Source organism: Eurosta solidaginis, chromosome 1 (genome assembly GCF_040869045.1).
Source record: "Eurosta solidaginis isolate ZX-2024a chromosome 1, ASM4086904v1, whole genome shotgun sequence".
Classification (NCBI taxonomy): domain Eukaryota; kingdom Metazoa; phylum Arthropoda; class Insecta; order Diptera; family Tephritidae; genus Eurosta; species Eurosta solidaginis.
In genome coordinates this window covers 62,480,763-62,504,447 of record NC_090319.1, presented here as the reverse complement: position 1 = coordinate 62,504,447, position 23,685 = coordinate 62,480,763, and the positions used below count along the sequence as shown (strand labels likewise).

General features: G+C 37.1%; 1 protein-coding gene across 7 annotated transcripts in view; it reads left to right on the top strand.

Annotated features, from left to right (window-relative positions):
- Nucleotides 1-2,300: 2,300 nt before the first annotated feature.
- The window catches only part of MICU3 (Mitochondrial calcium uptake 3), a 66,255-nt gene continuing 44,870 nt past the window's right edge, over nt 2,301-23,685 (top strand). For 5 of the 7 annotated variants that reach the window (XM_067756615.1, XM_067756593.1, XM_067756604.1 and 2 more), the window contains exons 1-5: nt 2,301-2,454; nt 2,537-2,980; nt 3,047-3,318; nt 21,126-21,264; nt 21,320-21,430. In XM_067756615.1, coding sequence (XP_067612716.1) covers nt 3,082-3,318; nt 21,126-21,264; nt 21,320-21,430 — 487 coding nt within the window. In that variant the 5' untranslated portion in view covers nt 2,301-2,454; nt 2,537-2,980; nt 3,047-3,081. Of the gene's footprint in view, nt 2,455-2,536; nt 2,981-3,046; nt 3,319-3,480; nt 3,732-21,125; nt 21,265-21,319; nt 21,431-23,685 lie in introns of those variants that run through there. The other 2 variants (XM_067756576.1, XM_067756571.1) reach the window with 2 other exon arrangements.

Here is a 23,685-nt window from a genome sequence, read left to right as displayed (position 1 = left end):
TTTTTCCAAAATTATTAAATAAATTATAAAATTAAAAATTGCTGAAATAAATGTTTTCATACATTTAAAGCGATAGGGGCAATCCCCGGTTAACTCGTATAATTTAATTTTTGTTTGTTTAATTTAATTTTTTTATTTTAATTTTGTTTATTTAATTTTATGTTATTTTCATGAGCATAATTGCGGATAGTCATAGCCGAAATAAAATAGGTTTTATATTTAGTTGCGGCTTTTTTACAGATATTTCAAAGAATTATGTCATAAAGCTGCAACTAAATTTAAAACCTATTTTATTTCGACTATGAATATGCGCCATTTTATTTTGACTATGACTATGCGGCTATATATTTATGGCGATCCTACAATCGAAGCAAAGGAATTGTATAAAAACTATTTTTCGTGTTATTTATTAACAAATTTTCCTTAAAACCAAAGAGAATAGATATACTATAGATATATCTATTCTCTTTGTTTAAATTCAGAAAATAACAAAACAAAACAGCTCTTTCCTCATGCGGAAACACATTTAAAAATGAATCACCACTAACCACTATTATTTTCCGCGTATCAATTTTTTGAGTGCGCCCCACACATTCCGACAGCTTTTGGTATTTTTTAATATTATTTTCGATTTTTTTTCTTTTAGCATGGAGCTTTGAAATGCTCTCTTTTTAATTTTTTAAACTTATTTTTTATATGGTTTTCGTCGGTTGAAAATCGCGGAATTTAAAAAATAACAAAACAAGCGTGATAATAATTTGATTGTCATATGTCAGTCAGTAGTGACAATTTGATTAAATCGGATTAACTGTTCCCGCATACATAAAATTCCGTTGAGAATTATGTATCTGTCTCACATGCATAATGGTATCTGCTGTATGTTCTTTTGTTCTGTACCAGGTGTCCGAAGCTTTCCCAGTTTGAGTCCTTTTTCATGATTATAGGCTATCGTTGGGTACATGCGGACATGCGTGAGCGAACAAAGGAACATGCATAAATTTGAGTATCAATTTTTACGTCATCGCAGGATCAGCATTGTCAATTACAAGTGTGAGTGTATTAGTAAAACTACCACCTATCAGCGTTTCTTGTAGGGCAGTTAGTGATTAAGCACGCGATCTGGCGGCCAAAGTAGAGTTTCATTTGAGTTATGAATCAGTTTGGTTATTAAGCCAGCGAGTAGCAAAGTATAAGTGTTATTGTGAAGTACTTTAATAAAGGCCTTTTTTCCATTATTCAATATTGGAGTTATTTATTCAACAGTTTAGCGATACGAAGCTAGCAAAAGGGCAAATAAGAGGATTTGCAGCAAATTCGTTACAATATTCTTTCTTTCTCCTTCGCGTCACGATAACGTTCCTATACACTGAATGGTTTTGCGCTTGTAGGCAGTGTTCTTTTTCCTAAGCAGCTTGATATTTATCACTGTTCTAGGTTTTTTTTCCAGATCTATTCTCTGAGATATGTGCCCGCGTTGTTGGCTACATGCTACGTGACAAGTCGAAGACTGTTCTCTGTTGTTATTGTTGTTGTTGTTGTTGTAGCGATAAGGTTACTCCTCGAAGGCTTTGGGGAGTATTTTCGATGCGATGGTCCTTTGCCGGATAAAGATCCGGTACGCTCCGGTAACACAGCACCATTAAGCTGCTAGCCCGACCATCTCGGGTACGATTTATATGGCCACATTAAACATTCAGGCCATCCCTCCCTCCCCAGCCCCAGGTTCCATGAGTAGCTTGGGGTCGCCAGAGCCTCGTCTGTTAGTGAAGCGTGATTCGCTGCTCGAAGGTGAGGTTTACAATTAGGCTGGAGAAGCTATATATTGCGCTACACAACCCCTTGAATCCCACTGCTCTCTGCTCTGCGAACGCAAAAATTGTTTAAGTCCATTATAGCAGACTTGAAATGATACTTAATTTAGAACCCTGTTTAAACCAATAAAACTCTATTTTATTTGAACTATGACTAGGCACCTGTATATTTCCGCAGTTGCTTTAAATTTATATTTGGTTATTTGGTTAAGTATTCCAGTATTCGGTGCGGCTCTAGGCTTTTGGGTGACCATTGCACAGCAGCGTAACATATTTATTTACATAGGCAATAATGTTACTTCAACAGAGCTCTTGTACTTACATAGGCAATAATGTTACTGCAACAGAGCTCTTGTATTTACATAGGCAATAATGTTAAAATTTCTCGCCGTGTGGCAGCACTGCGTGGCGCGGTTCAGTGGCTGCACACATTTTCCAATCAGCTGTAGCTTTGTTTGTATCCTGGCATCGCATAATATTTTGTAATTTTGTGAAAAAACATAAATAATGCGATTAAAATAGTCTATTTAATTCAAAAACAGATAAAACAGTAAAAATGGATGTAATATTACCATACAACACAAAAAACAGAGAACATTTCTGTGATTGTGCATTGAAATGTGGATTCCATGAATTCGTTGTGGTAAGGGTGGGCAAGGCACAGCCGGCATTTACATCTCCATCTCTATAAACAATTTGATAATCCTTTTTTATATAATTACTAGCTGAAGTTATTGTACACAATGAAGGATTCCGACTTGGATGTTTTCCCAATGATGGCGCGTGAACGCTTAGATCTAATATTATACGGTTGGGAATCGTGCCAAGTGCATTGGGATGAATTGAAAACTAAGCAGACTACGTCAACAATACCACCGCACTTATGCACCGTGCTAAAACAAATAACACAATATTCGCTAGATCTTTGGTTTAGTAACGAATGGGGAGACTGTAAACCAAAATACAAAGCAATGCTTATGATTTGTTAAAACGTGCAATTGAGTTGTTGATGACATTAGCTGATGACACGGTATTCGATTGGGGTTATACATTACATTTGGGTACTAAGCCTTGGGATATACCATATTTGCAAAAATTTGTTAAATGAAATAGTAATTTAGCGAAAAAATTTAAGCAATCAAGTGAACAATTAGAAGCAACAGCTGAAGGTAAGTGGTTGTCGGTACCAGTCAGTTATAATCTATTTTTGTTTGTTATTCTCTTCCCTCACTTAGATATAGAGCATTTAAAAAAAGAGGGCTTACTTTTGATGTTATTGCGTCTTATAAAACTTTTCGATGCTGGCTACATTGAAGGTGTGCGTAGGTTATCAATGCTTGTTATTGCTGCGTGGAATCATGAATATGAGCAATGTAAGCTTCTGACAAACGTGTCTTATCCGGAGATCAATAGACAACATCAACAGTGTTTAATACTCATTTGTTATATTTATTTGATGGCCATTTATGAAATGGATGATATACGTGGTTTTGTTATTGATAATATGGTAAGTGTGATCTATTTTATGCTGGGCTAGTTTTATCTATTTGGTGGTATGGCCTACAAGGCTTATTGTGTGTTACCGGGGCCAGTTTCCGCTACACAGTTTACTGCTTAACGTAGCAGCTGGCAACACCAAACAGCTGACAAATAATTTTCATTCCTCTTTGTGTGTATTTCGCTGCTTATTTGTTAAGTTTTCCAAAAATGGCTGGCGTTGGTAGAATTGCGAGTCGTGCTTTGATTTTAACAAAAAATTTACAACCATTACAACGAAATGTTCATAAATTGTCAAGTGCAAAAAATGTGCCAAAAAGTTATACAAAATATTTAGTGCTTATGGGGGGCGGAGCGACTGCATTTATGTTAGCCAATTATCTCAAATCAGAACGTCTGCAAGCTGGAATTCGTATGCGAAAGGTAAACCAAATATACAAATGTAATAAAAACTACTTGTATTCAAGTAAACTTAACACTTTCATCGTATTGGCATTATAAATTGATAAGCTGGAAAAGTCGATTCTCAACTTGGGTGCATATTTTGAAAAGGGGAGCCCCTGCGCAAATGTAACTTATCATATCTATTAATAATTGCAAATCGTGTGTATGTACACTTTTACGAATTGATTTCTTTCTAATTTTCTTGCTGCCTTCTTCCAAAGCGCTCAGCTGTTTTTTGTTTTGGTATTTATATTTTCAAACAAAATCATACAAATGTGCAGCAACAAGCAAGGTCGTTGAACTTTATTGTATATAATGCCCACCATGGACATTCCAAAAGCTTACTTAGGTGAATACTTGAGTTTGAGGTTTCACAATGGATTCCTATAGAGGCTAGCTTGAAAACAAATAAATGTCCGATGCATTTCAAACTAAAATTATATCTTGGAGCTTGCCGGCTTTCATATTTGACAAGGGTTCACACCTCGGCAATATGCCAAAACCAGCAGGAAATAGCAACTACCATTTAGATAAGGATAACTACTTACGAATGGCAATAGGTTTACATGCGCAGAGGAGATAATGTTTAATATATTGTAAAGAATTTTGGGAAATTCCTCTTATTTCGAATCACTAAACTGTTGAATAAATATGTAACTCCACTATTCAATAATGCAAAATGGCCTTTATTAAAGTACTTCACAATAGTGGTTTACGCCAATCACTATATCGGCGGCGGCGGCGTAGGCACTCTTATATACCGGCGTGGGCGGCGCCGGTGTTCTTGCTTGAAAACGCTTTTTTCTATTTAAAAAAATAATATTTAGGAAAGGTCTTGTGTGTATGTATTTAAGCGAATCAACGTATTGGCGATTTCGGAAAGATCCGGGGTTTTGCCTCAAAGACTCGCGGATCGTTCAAAAAATTTCAAGAGCAGCTCCTTGCGGAGGCACTGATCTTCATTCACTTACTCCAGGGAGGCTTCGAACCTAGCCCCGGTCTAAGGGACTGGTAATGCTGCGTCTGCCGAAAAAAATTCAGGTACTTAAAATGGTCACACTTTTGTCTGTATATCACGTACAAAGCGTAGTTTCACCGAAGGAGATGTTCTGGTTTAACTTCTAATACTCGTTATCGACACGATTTCTTTAAATGATTTGTGACCCCTTGATGGTCGCGCACAAAGGCGACTTACGGTTGCTATTAATGATATTTTAATACTCATGGCACAGTTTTAACGATGAGCACCAATGCTGGCCTATTGTTAATCGCGACAAAAGGGGGCATCTAGTTTTTTCGGCTCTTTAAAGAGCTATAATTCCCGAAGTGCGAACAGTAGCAATCCTGTCCACCACCAGTCGCTACCACGCATCCTGGCAATCATACACCATGCCAGCACAGAAGCTATAGGACTGCGACTTCGAACTCATACCTTCGTGAATGTCACTAGAAGCTCTATGTATAGCTCCGAAGACTTTCTAACGGATTTTTCTTTTTTGTCGCGTTATACTGCCGAGCACTACCAGGGAAACACACCCCAGCGGGTTAGGGGATCAGAATATACCCGCGGTAGGTATGCCTGTCGTAAGAGGCGACTAAAATACCAGATTCAAGGGGCTGTGTAGCGCAACCTGTCAGGTTGCCAGCACAATATAAAGCTTCTCCAAACCCAATTGTCAACCTCGCCTGTCCGCGGCGAATCCTGTTTCAATAACAGACGAGGCTCTGGCGACCCCAAGCTCCTCATGGAACTTGGGGGTAGGGAGGGAGGGAATGGCCTGAAGGTTTAATGTGGCCACATAAATCGTTCACGAGATGGTCGGGTTAGCACCTTAATGGTGCAATGGTACCGGAGCGTACCGGATTTGTATCCGGCAAAGGACCATCACATCGATAACACTTCCCAAAGCCTTCGGGGAGCAACCTTATCGCTACAACAACAACAGGGAAACACCTTCAAATGTTGAGAAGTGACTATTCGGCCAAGGATGCCGCCCTTGAAATCATAAGCAGTCCAAGTGGATATTATTGCATAACTCCTGGGTGAAAATAGTATAATCCCACATAATTTAAATTTTACAAGGACCCTGGATACTTTTTTTAAATGTAGACCAAAATTTGCAGACGTTTGTGTTCGAAACATCGATTTCAATAGTCTTCGCTAAACCAAAATGATATTTTATAATGAAAGTCGACCGATTTCAAGTTGAAAGATGTTAAGGTTATACGCTCAGTTCTAACTGTTGTTTTCCCGACTTTTGATACAAGAATTCATTATGAATAACCGCGTAGCTTCAGTTTTCAAACTAGTTCGACTGTCCACTATGTTAGAGTAGTAGTACACCCGGTCATTTGTTCGACTGTATGGGGAAAACTTTTGCTTCACCACTTTGAGTGTTCTTGCGAAGGACAAAGCATCACCTTGTAAATATATGTGCCTACGTATTCACATATGTAACAGGAGCCGAAACGTGTAGGTGATATTTAAACTTGGTTGACAACCTAGAATCACTGTGATTCCCTCCAAGGGACTAGTTGGGATAGGACCGCCAACTTTAGGAAATGTCAACGGGAGACTTGGGTGTTAAATGATGAAGTGTGCAAACCAAAATTAACACGTCGGACGCTATTTTAAAGTTTCGCAAATAAACAACAGATGTTTGAATATAAGGCCAAGTGATTTTTCAAACCCTTCTATCTTCAACTTAAGTATTAGGTGAGAATCATTTCAAAGGGGAGTTTAAACCCCTGGGACCTACTAAAGGAGTTTGCATAACTGATTTCGCTTATTATTCCCAATCGGAATATAGAATTTTGGAAAAAATCAGCATTTTTTCGGGTAACTTGCTTTTTTAACAACAGAAGGACAATTTGAAAACATGTTCGACTTGGGTCATTTTATTTGAATTCATTGTTCTTTCTTAATTTTTTTTTAAGAATTATGCAGTGTGCATTTAAATTTTTTATATAATTTTTCTTTTAGTGTTTTGTTTTAATAAATTTGTGAATTGGGTAATGCAAAATCCGTGTTAAGCTGGCATTGAAAGCGCCTGTTTTTATACCTTTCATGAACATGAAATGGTATATTAACTTTGGTCCGATTTTTGTAACGTTGAGAAATATAAAAGATAGACTCACCATTAAGTATACCGAATTGATCAGGGCGACGAACTGGGTTGATATAGCCATGTCCGTCTGTCCGTCCGTCTGCCTGTTTGAACGCAAACTAGTCCCTCAAATGTTGAGATATCTCAATGAAATTTGGCACAAGGATGTATTTTTGTATTATATTAGACATTTATTTATTTTATTTAATTGATATTAGAGAAAAATTGTAAGTTTACAAACGGCGATGGTTACTAGGACATGTTTCTGAATTTCACTTCTTCATCAGCTAGCTTTTCGGGTCTCTAAGAGTTGCCTTTTTGTTTATATTCCTTTTGATCACCATGTAGGCACATACACTCTGTATGTAGTTTATTCCTAATGGTGTGGATATGATTTTTAGGCGCGCTTTTGAAAGCTTAGTAACATTTGTTCGGATTTTTACAGTATTTGTTTTTAATACTTCCGCTGTTACTATTATATCAACATGATCATGTGTATTTAATTAGCGAGCTTTGCTCATATTGCTTTATACAATGGTTTTTGTAATTGATATTAGAGAAAAATTGCAAGTTTACAAACGGCGATGGTTACTGGGACATGTTTCTGAATTTCACTTCTTCATCAGCTAGCTTTTCGGGAGCTGAGCGTTGAACTCGAATCTCCAACATTCATATCAGTGCAAGCCTTTTTTAGCTGCTATGCCATATGAATGTTCCGTTGTTCGCTGTACAATTGGTCTCTAAGAGTTGCCCTTTTGTTTATATTCCTTTTGAACAACGGAACATTCATATGGCGTAGCAGCTAAAAAGGCTTGCACTGATATGAATGTTGGAGATTCGAGTTCAACGCTCAGCTCCCGAAAAGCTAGCTGATGAAGAAGTGAAAGTCAGAAACATGTCCTAGTAACCATCGCCGTTTGTAAACTTACAATTTTTCTCTAATATCAATTACAAAAACCATTGTATAAAGCAATATGAGCAAAGCTCGCTAATTAAATACACTTTATTTTATTTATTTATTTATTTATCCGGATCCGGTAGGATCGGACCACTATAACATATATCTCCCATACAACCGATCGTTCAGATAAGACGATTTTGGTCATTCCTGCCGCAATTTAGAAAGTATAAACGTGAAACTCGGTGATATATATTCTAATATATCATAGAAGATATGCTGCAAAAATCACTTTTATCGGAGCTATATGTAGTATATATCCCATACAACCGATCATTCAGATAGAAAGATTTTTGGCAATTTCTCCCTTAATTTCCAATATAAAAACGTCAAACTTGGTGATATTTATTCTAATATATCATAGAAGATTTCCTGAAAAAATCAATTTGATCGGAGCTATATGTATATAGTATATACCTATCCCATAAAACCGATCGTTCAGATAGAAAGATTTTTGGCCATTTCTCCCTTAGTTTCCAATATAAAAACGTGAAACTTGGTGATATATATTCTAACATATCATAGAAGATTTCCTGTAAAAATCATTTCGTCCGGAGCTATATATAGTATATATCCCATACAACCAGTCGTTCAGATAAGGGGGTTTTTTGCCATTTTTTTTGTATTTATCTTAAAATCGTTTAGATATGTACATCTGTTCACTATATATTTCTTATCTTATACAGCGCATTATTTGGAGATTACGAATGGGATAAGATTATTATTCAGCCCCATTCATGAAAAGTATGAAGTCTTCGGCACAGTCCCGTCCCGAAGACAGTCCCGTCCTTACTTGTTTTAAATTACTTTTGAACGGGTAGAAAGAGTTACATAACGCAATTGGAGTCTTATAACTGGCAGGGATGCGCATCCGTTGATACCCCTTTCGGCCATATCCGTCCAATTTTCGACATTAAACAATAAATGGCCTATACAGTCTTAAATGAGTAGAAAATATAGTACCGCGCGGACGTGTAAAAAAGGACGAAATCGGCGGCGGCGGCGTATATCTCTACTTCACAACAACACTTATACTTCGCAACTGATAGCTTGCTTAAATCAAACTGATTTTCGTGCCTCAACTGTTGCTGCCTTTATACTGTTTGCTTTCCTCATTGGCGTATTTCTAGGCGCTTCCATTTCTAGAATTTACTAGTTAGTTACCAGCTATAAAATTACCAGCTATAACTACGGTTACAGCTTCTCATATGCGCGTGTATATGTGAGTGATACCTGCACAAATAATGCAAAATATGATTGCCTACTTTTTGGAACATCTCAGATAAGATATATGCATGTGTGTGTGCGTCTCTCTCCGCTGCGTGTACGTACATATGTGTAGACTTACTTACTTAGCATCAGACTAGTGAGGTGAGTATCACTTAGCGTCACTAATATTCGTCACAATATGCTAGTATTCAGAGTGAGTATCTACGGACTATTGTCAAAAATAGGGTACCTTGTAATCTTAGTGCCCTTAAAATCTTACGACATCGTTACATGGCTTCGATGCTGATCTATGAATGGATGAGACAGCTGATTGAAGGATATAAAGAATTCTTACGGCATCCAGTTGTACAGGCTATACACTTTACTGCTTTGTACACAATTTTATTTTACGACGTCAAACTTTCTAGGTCGTATCTTGTTGCTTACTATCTTTAAAAGCTTTTCCCAGATACATTCGTATATTTATTGACTATGAGCACACAAGAATAGTTGATGTCTTGCAGAGGCACATCCATGCAGGACCTGCTTCTCGTTTGCCGAGGGTGCTTATAAGTACGACTTTCACCTGATTTTGTATCCAGATCGCGGGGCTCATAAAGCGGAACTCGACAAAAGAATTAACCGACTACGGGTGGATGAGATTGGGGACCTCAAACTCTTCACTTTTTACACTGATAGGTAGAGATCATTCTTCTATACCATAAGGTGCATTGGTTGAATATGACAGATATTTTTAATAGATCGAGCATCACGATCACTGTCCACTGTTGGGTTTTTTCTTGATTTGGACTCAGAAGGCTGGAATGACATGAGTACAGAACAAATTGGCAAGTTATGCTGGGTAGTTAAATCCCTCACCGCCGAGGCTGTCGATTACCACTTGTAATATTTGTGTTTATTTGCGCATATGTTGGGTCGCCGTCTAGCCCTCTTAACTGAAGAGTGTGTTTATAACCAAATGGTATAGGCATTTTTTGTTTTGTTGTTGTTGTTGTACTTCACAGTGGCTTCATTGATGAACACAGCGAAAGAACAGTATGAACAGGGTCCTTTCTGAAGGGTCTACGTGTTACTTTGTGTCATTGCATAAGCTTAGATTTTGCTCACAGTGTACTCTTGCCGCCATTGGCCTTGAAATCAATTCATAACAAAAACGACAATGTCAAGCTTGCAACTGTCTGCGTGTATAAACACCTTTCTACTTAGCGTACATTGCCACCTAAGTCTCCGTAGCAATCGTTACCACCTGCAACCATGTTAAAAACATTGAATCAAATTTGAAAACATATTTAAGCCACCCAGTGTGTAAATAATGACGGCGCTTAATCCATGGAATTCCAATGTTCGAAAGCTTCACACCAGAAACAATGGCACTCCCGCCAAGATCAGTCATAACATAACGTTAACAAATAAGTTACAAATACTCATAGTAACACTTACAGAGGATAACACCCACACTTCATCGACAATAGAGTTTTTCGCTTAGGGTGAACCGAAATTGACAATTTACAACTTTGCATACAAGTACTTTATTTACAAAATATATATGTACATAAAAATTTATTTATTATCAGACATGCTACTCAAATTTGAATGCAATTAAATTTTTGAATGATTTACAATTGAAGACAAAAAGGTGGAGCTTAAATTGTTTAGCTGTCCTTCGCACAATGCCATTATGCGCCATAACAAATTTTATTGTGGCTAAGACACGTTGAGCCTTTATGTTGATTTTTTTATTCTTCTGCTGCTATTGGCATAGACAGACGTTGATAATTCTTTGTAAGATGATTGTCGCTGCAGCTACAGTCGATTGCCACCTACAATACAAAAACAAAAAATTATAGCATAAATTTAATTTTTTTTTAATTATGAATGGACGTAGAAAGACAAGCATGCGTCCATACAGGGTGCGGCTGATATTTAAGTTAATAAAGATAACTGTTATTCACGTATCCCTTGTTGTAATGATTTAAAAATTTACTCAAGGTATAGGGGAATCCATATTAGAAGGGAATGGAAAGTTATCGACTACCTATAGCCGAAACGAAGTGCTTTCCTTTTCTTATTGATAACAAATGTTGTCGACTTCTTATCGAAAAGATATTGTAACGAATTTAGGTAAACTCCGCTTATTTTACAACTTCTACTAACGTTCGTATCGCTAATTGTTGAATAAATAGCTCCAATATTCAATAACGCAACATGGTCTTTATTAGACTACTTTGAAAGTACTTCACAATAACACTTATACTTCGCAACCAATAGCGTGTTTAAATCAAACTGATTACTGACTACTCAGCTTGCTCTGCTTTTATACTCTCTGTTGCCTGGTCAAATGTCTAGACGTTTCCTCTTCTAGAATCCTCTACCTGGTCACCAGCCATATGCGCGTGTATTTGTAGTGTGAAACCATATGCGTGTGTATATGTGAGTACTACTTCGGCTGATGATGACATGCGTTTGGGAGTATCTCTCTGCTGCTTCTATGTATTTGTGTACATGATGATTAATGTGCTTATGTAGCTTGCTTTAAGGTTTTTGTTGTTGTGCATTTATTTAGTGATATGAATATTCGTCACAATATGGATTATATGATTTCGAAAATTTATCTGTGTGGTATAAAAAAGTTCTCAATTTGGTATCGGAGTCTAAGCAATTAGTTATCTAAAGGTTATCGATTTGTTATCGGACACTTATTGATTTGCTATCGAAAAAATATCGATTTGTTATCGTAAAGCCATCGATTTTTTATTGAAATTATTGATCGCAAAGTTATCGAAATGTTACCAAAAAGTTATCGATTTGTGTTCGCAGTGTTACTAATTTGTTATTGGCGTGTAATGGATTTTTTATGGAAAGATTGTTGAGATGTGAAATGATTGTCGACTTGTTAACGATTTCTTATTGTAGCCGTAGCAATATGATATCGGTGTGCTATCAATATGTTAACGACGACTCATCTGATAGTTATGCAGCAGATACCAATAAAACTTCAATATGAAATCTATGACACATATGTAACCCTTCCATATGTAACCCATCCAATACAAAGCCGTGACTCGGCGATAACAAATCGATAACAAATCTATAATAAAACAACTAAAGGTGTCTAAGTTCGGGTGTAACCGAACATTATATACTCAGCGTGAGATTCAATTGTACATTTCATTTCAGATAAATTTCTTTTCTACATAACACGTGGCACCGCCCGTTAAAAAAGAACTGTCTCCCCATTTCCTCTTACAATAAAACTTGATAAGTGAAATATCATTGATTCAAAACTATTTCTTGCTAAGTTATAGCTTATTATTTTCGTCTACGACCCTTTTAAAAATCTTTTATATAAAAGTGGGCGTGGTCTTTAACCGATCTCGCCCCTTTTTACTGGAAATATTTTCTACTATAGGAAAAATTTGTGTTCCCAATTTTATTACGATCCGTTAATTTTTCTTCGAGTTATGGCTCCCGAAACATAGAAAATTGCTTAGTCATAAAAGGGGCGGTGCCACGCCCATTTTTTTTAATTTGAAGTTTTCCTATTTATTGTTATAAATCCACTTGGGAAACGAAATACCATTGATATAAAGCTCTTTTTTGCAAAGATATAGCTTATTTTATTCATCCGCAACCCTTTTAAAAATCTTTTATATAAAAGTGGCCGTGGTCCTTAACCGATTTCGTAAAATTTTCTTCAAATCATTCTTCATAGTAAAGGCAACATCTCTGCCGAATTTTGTTACGATAGGCTTAACGATTTCTGATTTATGATTAATAATATTTGTAAAATTGATTTTACAACAAGTAGGCGGTGCCACGCCCATTTTAAAAAAATGTTTGTCAAGAGTCTCAATATCAGTCCACACGTCAAATTTCAACATTCTATGTGTATTATTTACTAAATAATCAGGTTTTTTGTGTTTTCCAAAATGTTATATGTATAAAAAGTGGGCGTGGTTATCATCCGATTTCGCTCATTTTCAATACCAATCTATTCTGGGTCCAGATAAGCTCGAGTTACTCAAGTTATCGTGTTAACGGACAGACGGACGGACGGACTGACATGGCTTAATACATTTTTTTTTCGATACTGATGGTTTTGATATATGTGTGCAAAGCACGCTGAGTATAAAAAAGAATCGTCGGTGTCGAAATTATTTTTTTATGGTGAAATTACCTTCGTTGCTGTTTAACTTCAACCCCTGGGCGAGCTCTAGCTAATTTAAAAACTTTAGTTTTGCAGACGTACACCTGTAAGTTTACACATCGAACATCACGCGTACTTATTACTCAAATTTTTTTTTCACAGCAAAAATCCAATTCTCCATTGTTGTTGTTGTAGGGGTAAAGACACTTCCCGAAGGTTTTGCGGAGTGTTATCGATGTAGATGGTCCTTTGCCGGATATAGATCCGGTATATTCCGGTAACAAACACCATTAGGGTACCAGACCGACCATCTCGAGAACGACAAAATATGACCAAATTGAACCTTGCCAAGAAATTCGAGATGTTTTGTTTAGTTTTATTTCCTGATTGTGCTGGATTAAAACCTTCTCGGAAAAATTGTATACTTTTTTTTTTGTTTTTGTAAATGTATTGCTACAGCTACTCATTAACCACAATGGTCAGCAGTGAAAAACTGACGATCGATTATTACACCGTTTGCTTTAAGTGTGTGTCCTGGCGAAGCAGGCGCATTTCAAAGCATTATGTAATAACTTTTGTGTTATTCTACCAAATATAGTTTGAATGATCTTGTTGGGAGCCAAATTGATTGTTGTTGCTCATAACGAAACATAAGAATTATTGCGTGTGCATACTTGTGCAATAGCGACGAGCCATTAACTTTACATTGGTAGCGGATCCATGGGCTTAGTGTGTGACAAATTCATGTTTCGACAAGCGAATAAATGGGAAAGATTAGATGGATACACTTTTTTGACGCCATAATGGAAGGAACCCTTGACGGGAAATTAGACTGTTGGAGGTTTTGAAAGAGTTCGGTGCGTTCAAATGCATCGGAAATTTGGTGTGATTATGTGTGCATCAATCGATGTGATTGTCTAGACTACTGTTATTTCGGAGAAAGCCACCTGTAGTTTTGTATTTTTTATACGAGGCCGTAGTTTCCTAAACTACGCAAGTCAGTCTTTTGGAATTTTTTATACTCCCTTATAAGCTGTGGTACTTCCTAAAAATTGGCTTCGCATCTTCTTCCTGAATGAGCACCCTTCCTTTGTTATTGAAATGATCTTCCGCCATTTCTTGTTAAATCGGTTCGAAGACTAACCGGTTTCGGCTGTGTGCCATCTTCAGCGCCACTTTTCAAAAAACTTAAAACGAATAGAGAGCTATAGAGAATCTTACTTTAGGAATGCAATAACTGCTTTTGAACTCAACAACATTCAATCAATCAATATTCATATGAAGTACAATTTTAACGATTCCCTTGTGAAATTTATTATGTAGACAATCCAGTTTCGGCGTTGTGCCATCTTCAGTGCCATTTTCAATTCATACATATAATTGTTATACAATTATGTCTTGCTGAAATATCCTCACATGCCCGCCACACCCTGTACAAAAGCATACATAATTGCCAGCTACACATCAACCAAAAGATGATGTCAGACAATTATAAAGAATTATCACCAACAACTTTAAGTAGGAGGGCTCCAGAATAATTAGAATCACAATTGAGCTTGAAAAATATTGAATTGATGAACTTCTTTGCTACGCTCATCCATTAACACAATAAAAAAATATTTATAACAATGAGCAGCTTGAATTTGAAAAGACATTCCTTTTGACTCCCACGAGATTGTTGTGGCCCAGCAGGTAAGTACATCCTCAGATGCACATATCTATAGTCTGTGTATGTTTCGATGAATGCAAGAGTGCTGTACTTAAGGCCCGGTTTTTCAGTAGTTGGTTAAGCTAAGCTTAAACTAAGTTTGCTTAAACTCTAGTCAAATTTAAACTCCAGTTAAACTACTGAGCAGTTTTTCAGTCACAGTTTAAGGCCGCCTTTGCGGTTGGCTTTTTGTGCGGCAACAGTGGTTTTTTATTATCTAGATAATTTGTAGATACGGCAACAGCTGGATTTTTTTTACCCAACAAACATGGACAAACATTTTCTAGCGAAATATATCTAGTTCCGGAGGTGATATCCAACATCGTTATTTAATTATTCTTATATCAGATAGTTCTCTAGTTGATATCCAACTTCATTCTCCAATCACTATCCAACCTTTGAGAAATTTTGTAAAATGTACAGTTCTCGAATCTCCATCGTCGAAAACTTCCTTAGGACGTCATTCTTAAATTATTTGAGAGATTTTGAGAAATATACAGTTCTCAAATAAATATTCAACACATTTCTGGATTTGATATACTACATTGGATATCGAGTTGTGGTGGAGTTAAAAATAAAATCCCCAATCAGGTACCACCAAAACCAACAGCTGTTTATTGTGAGAAATAAACACCTGGTTATAAATATATTATAAATAAATTATATATGTTACCCGACCTATGAAAAGGTGGCTTATGACTCAAAAAAGAAATTGCGAGAAACAGCTGTTAAAGATAAACAATGCATTTCTTCAGTTTATTAGTAGTTTTTCTTTTGCATTATGAACAGTCATGCCCAAAGGGCAAACAAAAAAGGCAAAACATATTTCTGTGAAAACGAAGAGAATGATGATGATTCCTTCGATGATGTTGGTATCAATTACGAGGACGAACTACAAGCATTGTTTCAAGCTGAAGGTCAAATGGAAGTGGATGAAAATGTCATCTCCAGAACACTTAGGACTTTCTAGTTTTCACCACGTGAAAGAGCGTCTCAAAAACTATTGAAACCAGAAAAAATTGGAAAAAAATTTTCTGAGTCATAAGCCACCTTTTCTTAGGCCGGGTCACATATATTTTATTTTGTTTTCGTGAAAATACTGTGGTGCGGAATCTTACATTCGAGTCCAGTTAGAGAACAAGTTGGGAATTAAATTTTTTCAACTTCAATAATAGCATTTTTTATGATTTTAATAATCGGGGATTGCCCATATTGCTTTTTTAAATGTATGAAAACATTTATTTGAAGCAATTTTTTTATTTTATAATTTATTTAATAATTTGGGAAAAATTTAAACAACGTGACATCAGGACGGACAAGGCGAAATCAATCGAAACAGCTGTCGCCTTGTCCGTCCTGATGTCACGTTGTTTAAATTTTTCCCAAATTATTAAATAAGATAGCATTTTTTGTTTTATAAAAAATTCCATCTTTTGCTGAGTACGATATGGTTCTCGAGTTGAGCCACTGTTTCGAAACAACTCTTGAGATTTTAGAAGTATGCCTAGTTATCAACATGAGATCTAATGGTACTCAAGCCGAAATGTTTGTTGGGTATATTTGACGCCATTTCGAATGAACACAAATAACTGATGGGTTAACTAGAGTTTAACCCAGCCAGATCGGCCGCTTAAGCTAAGCTTAAACTTCAGTTAAAGTAGACTAAAAACTGCAGAATAAGGTTAAGCGTAGTTTAACTGGCAAACTGAATTGAACTTGTACTGAAAACCCGGGCCTAAGACGTATGACAAGCAAGTCTTAAATGTAAGTGATCTCTCACACATTTACATGTCATGATCGCATAAGTAATTGTGTATGAGGCGCATGCGCGACGTCTTCAAAATAGGTTGTCAAATTCAGAATGAGTAGCAAAAAAATTTTGCAGTTTCTTTGCTGCTTAATCGCCTTAAAATTAATATATAATAAAACAATTTTTTATTATTTGCAAATTTACATTTTTGAATTGTTCGTCTGTCTCTTAATCCAAAACAAACGTGAAATTTGCTTTGCTTAAATTTTTGGGAGCGTTATTGCTTTTTAAAAGTAAATAAATCATAGTGTGATTTGAATGCCAGGCATTTCACTGCTATTAATGTCAAATTTATTAACACTATAAAAATTTATTAAAGTTATATTGTCTGTTTAATTATATATAATAACAATAACAATAATGATCATGGAAATATCTAAAAACGAATTTATTATATTGTTTTTTGTTTATGTATACACAGTTTCACCACTTCGTCATATCTAACAACTGAAATTTGAAAACAAATTTTTAGATGGTTCTTTCTTTCCCTTTTCCTCCCTCTAACTTACCATTTCCTACAAAATTAAGATTTGTTTATGGAGACTCAATAAAGTTAAAAAAAAATTTATTAAATAAGGCACACCCTAATGTGCATAATATATAACCATCTTAGTAATAATACCACATCTTAATTTCATGGAACTTTCCTCTCATGTTCGCGAGCCAAAGTTACATCTACTAGGGGGCGGCGGAGTTTCTAGATCTCGAGGTAGCAAAAATTTATGCCCTAGGCATAAAAAACTTCTAGGATTTTGCCAAGAGGACGACATCCGTGTACCAAATTGGGATTTTTCGTCAAATAAATTTTGTTAATGCTCCGTATACATTCAGTCTATGCGAACTCTTCATTAATTGACCAATTCAAACTAACCTTATCTTCCTTTCATGCACAAAAAATTTTAGTGGTAGCTGAATTGGCAGTTTCACCCATATTTATGTAAAGATTTCACATATTTACTATGTTAAAGCGAAGCTATAACAAACAATTCCATATGAACAAATTACAGTTACCCGGCTTCACTTATTCTCCGACATTGAGAGCGGGCCAAGATATCGAAAAAAGAGTCCCACATATTCAAACCCTCGGTGCCATCATTTCCTTTGTTTAAGGTTAGTGTAAAAGGACTGGGCCGAGAAATGCGCTCACAGCCACCAGACACTTAGGCCACAAAAGGGCGCATCGTGATGCGCTAAACGGTGTGCAACCCTTACTGTACCAGCTACCGCAGATCGAAGGACTTCGTGGAGACAGTAAATTTAACTTTTTTAGCGGTTATGGCCGTCCAACAAGGCGCGCAGTCGCTTCATCGATGTGCTAACTGGCGCCAAATCGTTTTTGACCTTCCAACGGAATGGTGCTTCCGTAGCCTTCTTAGCATTTCATAAAATTTTCATAAAATAGTCTATACAGCGTAGTCGGGTGTTTCAATTCGCTTGACTATGTTGCTGTCTGCGTAGATCTCATAAAGCTAAATCTTCTTTGGTATTCGGTATCTTTCGAAGAACTTTTCTCTCTCAGAATCGCCTCATCAGATGTTGTCAGTCAGTGTATCTGCAGCATAGATATATAAGGATGGGTACGATAGTTGATTGACTATCAAACATTTTAAAACAAGTCGCCTCTCGGCGACACTCCGAGTGCATTTCTTCCATGAAAAGCTTCTCAGTGAAAAGCCTTGCAGATGCCATTCGGAGTCGGCATAAAACATGTAGGTCCCTTCTCGCCTATTTGTAGGAAAAATTTAGCGGGGTACGACGCAAATTTGAAGGGAAGCTCGGCCTAAAATCTCTTTGAAGGTAATCGCGCTTTATATTTTTTTTACTCAGTCCAAAGTAGCATTTATTGGCAAGAGCTATTCTTCGCTGCCATTTGGCAAAGCAGATGTTGCATGCTATGCTCCTTCTCAAATGTAGGATTCGATACCAGATGTCAAACAGTGTCCAAGGGGAACCTTTACTAGGAACGATAGCTCAGACTTATTTGGGTTCAAAATAGTGATGATGCGTCCATTATCGTATTGTTAATATGCAGTTCCTATTTATATTGCTATCCCCTGAGACAGATCGAACAAAGGAAAATTTAAAGTGGTCCAACCATTCTTATGTCAGGAGCTCGTGTTTCGCAAGTTAAACTACCCGATCGCTGTTGCATTTTCCAAGCGGCAATCTACGTGATAAAATACCAGGCGAATAAGATGTTATCAAGTGCTACTGCCGTTAGAAAATTTACTCACTCTCACTGACCTCTCATGCGACTAAATCAAGCTGGTTTAAGATTAGAAATATGTGGGTCCCGGACCATAGCAGTATCCTGGCCAAATGTAACGCGGTTCGCTTAGCGCTTAGCTCGTATCGGCAAAACTGTACTGGTAGTAAAGAGCTAAAGAAAATTCGGGATTCCACTTATTACTTGTGGTATTCCATTATACAGATAGGCCTTGCTTCAGCTTAGCAAACGCTGAACTGCCACTATCTCTTGCAGGGTAGCGAAGTTTTTATACCATGACGTGGTTGGCAGGCAGTGAAATGATTAGTTCACCAAGAGTCATCCATTCGTAGTGATTGCGAGTCCCTATCCAATGGGAATCCATGTGGTGCATGTCAACATCGAGTCGATTCATGTTTCACTGTCTAGTTTTTATCAGAACTCGACGAAAGTATTTTGCACTGGGTTTATTTGCACCTCTGGATGATTTATCGAGTGTCGCGATCTGTCTTATTCTCTGAGCTAGATATAGACTCATTTTATGTGTTTTTGAGCTTTATGCAGTCTAAGCGAGCTTCCCCTATCAGGTTAGCTACTACTAAACCTAACTTAACCTTAGACTGATCCACAGCAAATGTGTTTCTTTATAATATATATTATGGATACTACCTCTCTATTGGATTTATCACAAGGATGGCGCATCCATATTTTATTCCTCCGATAACAATACTTTGGATTAGGTAGGCAATTGAAAAGTAAACTCTCTCGGCAAAAAATCATACTCTACAAGTCACTTATCGTACCCGTTGTTGCTGTTGTTGTAGTAGCGATAAGGTTGCTCCCCGAAGGCTTTGGGGAGTGTTGTCAATGTGATGGTCCTTAGCCGGATACAGACCCGGTACGCTCCGGTACCACAGCACCATTAAGGTGCTAGCCCGACCATCTCGGGAACGATTTATGTGGCCACATTAAACCTTCAGGCCATCAACTCCCTCCCGTCGCCAGAGCCTCGTCTGTTAGTGAAACAGGATTCGCCGCGGATAGGTGAGGTTGACAATTGGGTTTGGAGAAGCTATATATTGCGCTGGCAACCTGAAGGGTTGCGCTACACAGCCCCTTGAATCTGGTATTTTAGTCGCCTCTTACGACAGGCATACCTACCGCGGGTATATTCTGACCTCCTAACCCACTGGGGCCGGGTACCCGTCCTGCTATATTGTGCAGAAGCAGAGAGAAAAGTTCTTCGAAAGGTTAATGGGCCTCTACGCGTTGGCGATGGCGAGTACCGAAGAAAATTTAACGATGAGGTGTACGAGCTCTACGCAGACATCAACATAGTCCAGCGAATTAAAACGCAGCGGCTGCGCTAGCTAGGCCATGTTATGCGAATGAAAGATGACGCTCCGGTCAAGAAAGTGTTTCTATCGGAACCCGCCTATTGAAGCAGAGGTGGAGGGCAGCCCCATACTCCGCTTGAAGAACCAGGTGGAAAACGATTTAAACTCCCTTGGTGTGACCAATTGGCGCCGGTTGGCAGAGAGAAGAAGCGACTGGCGCGCCTTGTTGAGCGCCCATAACAGTTTAAACGGTTAAGCGCCAATTAAGTAAGTAAGATAACAATAATTACTGTTAAGTTACACTTCTACAACAACAACAACAACTGTTAAGTTATTGAATGAATCTTAATAAAATTGTATTTACCGACCATTTCGCGGTTGAAGTTTGCAAAACAGTAAAGAAAATGGATACGTTCCGCTATATTATTTTACTCTTTCTTTACAAGGAATGTAAATTATTTTTTAACTTTCTTAATTTTTTTCTTATGCAAATCAGTCGGACTTGGCTACATAATCAGCAACTCTGATATAAATCTCTGCCATTCGTTTCGTTTATTACAACATCTTCATGCACTTTCTTTAGAATTTACAGAATACACATTTGAGTATACAAAATTTATGGTACAGTTCCTTAAACATTAATCAATTCAACACCGTTTTGCATATGTTTTCATTATAACCGTTTACAAAATTGATTTAATACTTTAATGTGTAAATTGCAAAAGTATAGAATTACACACATTCATCAACCGAAAAACTGGTTATATGATAAACAAATTTATAACTTAAGGTTTCCTTAGTGATACCGTCACATATACATAAACATATTTATCTTTACCATGTATTATCTTCTGCTTTCTTTCTGCATAGTCTGATGAAGAAAATATGCTCAAGAAGCTTACCTCACGTGAGCGACGTTTCATCAAATTTGCATCGACTGAATATGATGGACAATTGTATATGACACCGCAAGATTTTCTAGATTCGGTAGTGGAACAGGAGCCAAGACGTAAGTTATTCTATAAATTTTTTGAAATACTTTAAATATCTGTTTCTTCTTCTAGCACGTTTAAAACGTCGCGTCTTAAGTGGTCAGGATCTGCAAGTTATCAAAGACAACACACCACCTTTAAAGAAGGGTTCGAAAATGTTATTTCGAACATTACGTGACAGAGGTAATTTCGAAGTTCCTATATTTAACAAAAACGAATAAAAATAATTTAAAGGGTTGTAAGTGGCAAGCCCTTAGGAACGGAAAAATATCTTTTTAACTCAGAGTTAACCTGCCACGAGGGGTAAACTTATAAATATTTCAAATTAACTCTGTGTTAGAAAGATAACTTGCCGTTCTGCAAGTGGGACTTAGAGAAAATAACTACCGAAACTCTACAAAACGTTTGTAGTTCCTGTGCTCGTGCCTTGCGCTCGCTATGCTAAGACTCTAGCTATTAAAAGTGGCACAGCTACCAGATCTAGATGCAGCAATGGTTATAGGTTCTAGAAAGCTTCCAGTATAAGCCAAGAGGATGGAGTTGTTTTATAACAAAGTTCCTGATTTTTAATGGGGGGTTTCAGTTTACTAGTTGAGTAAACTTCTGGTGGAACTCATTGGTAACACACATTGACTCAGTCAGTCCCCACGGACCAGCCAGTTCAACCTAACCTTTACCCATCCCAGGCAGGCAAAGAAGCTAAATATGAGCTAACTACAAACTGGTTGCCAAAAAACCAACGTTTTGTAATTGATATTAGAGAAAAATTGTAAGTTTACAAATGGCGATGGTTACTAGGACATTTTTCTGAATTTTACTTCTTCCTCAGCTAGCTTTTCGGGAGCTGAGCGTTGAACTCGAATCTCCAACATTCATATCAGTGCAAAGGCTGATGCCTTTAGCTGCTGAGCCATATGAATGTCCCGTTGTTCGCTGTACAATTGGTCTTTAAGAGTTGCCTTTTTGTTTATATTCCTTTTGATCACCATGTACGCACATACACTCTGTATGTAGTTTATTCCTAATGGTTTGGATATGATTTTTAGGCGCGCTTTTTGAAAGCTTAGTTTTGTTTATACTTAAAAAAAAACAATGGCAATGATCGAAAAATACTCAGCGATGGTTATTTCTGCACTACTTTTCAACTAATGCGAACACCGTGGTGTGGTGGTAACATGCTCCGCCTACCACACCGACGGTCCTGGGTACGACTCCCGGGCAAGGTAACATGAAAATTTAGAAACAAGTTTTCTAATCGGGGTCGCTCCTCGGTATTGATTTGGTAAACACTCCGAGTATATGTATTGCTGCCATGAAAAGCTTCTCAGTGAAAGTTCATCTGCCTTGCAGATGCTGTTCAGAGACGGCATAAAACATGTAGGTCTCGTCCCGCCAATTTATAAGGAAAATTAGAGAGAGCACGACTCAAATTGGAAAAGAAGAATCTCCTCGGAGGTTAATCGCGCCAAGTGTTTATTGGTTTTTCACTTAACTTTTGTTGAAATATAAGTTTGGCAAGTCTGAAGTGTTATACTTAAAAACATTTTCGATGCACCACTATGAACAACAGATGACTTGAATTCGGGTTGCATAAAATCATTAGAAGAAACGTTTCTTTTTTTCATATTTTAAAGAAAATTCCATAGTTCATAAAATAATATGCGAAACGGTGTGGGAAGACGTCATTTTCTTATATTTTACAATTTTCTTTGACAAATAATTTTCTGTCTTTGAAATTTTTCAAACCTTCGTGGAGTGGTGGTAGCGTGCTCCGCCTACCACACCAAAGGATCTGGGTTCAATTCCCGCGCAAAGCAACATCGAAAATTTAGAAACAAGTTCTTTCAATTAAACACAATTTTCTAAGCGCGGTCGCCTCTCGGCAGTGTGTGGCAAAAACTCCGAGCGTATTTCTGCCAAGCCAAGCTTCTCAGTGAAAATTTATCTGGCTCGCATATGACGTTCATCCAATTTGTAGGAAAAATTGAAAGAGGCACGATGCGTTTCTATTTATTAATATTTCCTTTTCTATGATTTATTTTATGTTACCAGTACTGCTTATAATTCGTACCCGCATATATTCGAATATTTCGAGGGTCAAGAATTGGCGTTGTCGATGCATTTTCTTAACAATTCTACAAACACTTTCTCGTGGCCCTATTACCATGCTCATTATCAAGCCTCTTCGGTGGATATTTCTAAGGTATTTAGCTTACAATATGGGTATGTTAAAAAAAAGTCTACACTGAAAGAAATGGGGCTAGTAAAATCAACAAATCGGTTCTGTTGTTCTTGACTTAACGGAGATTCGGTGAGTTCGAGTTCTTTGTCAACCGATAAATTAGTTTAGTCATTTCAACAGAAGAGAAATTGTCGCTCTTAAGTTAACAAAATTCTGTAAAATTGACAGATTCCTGGTCAATCTAACTGATTTTTCT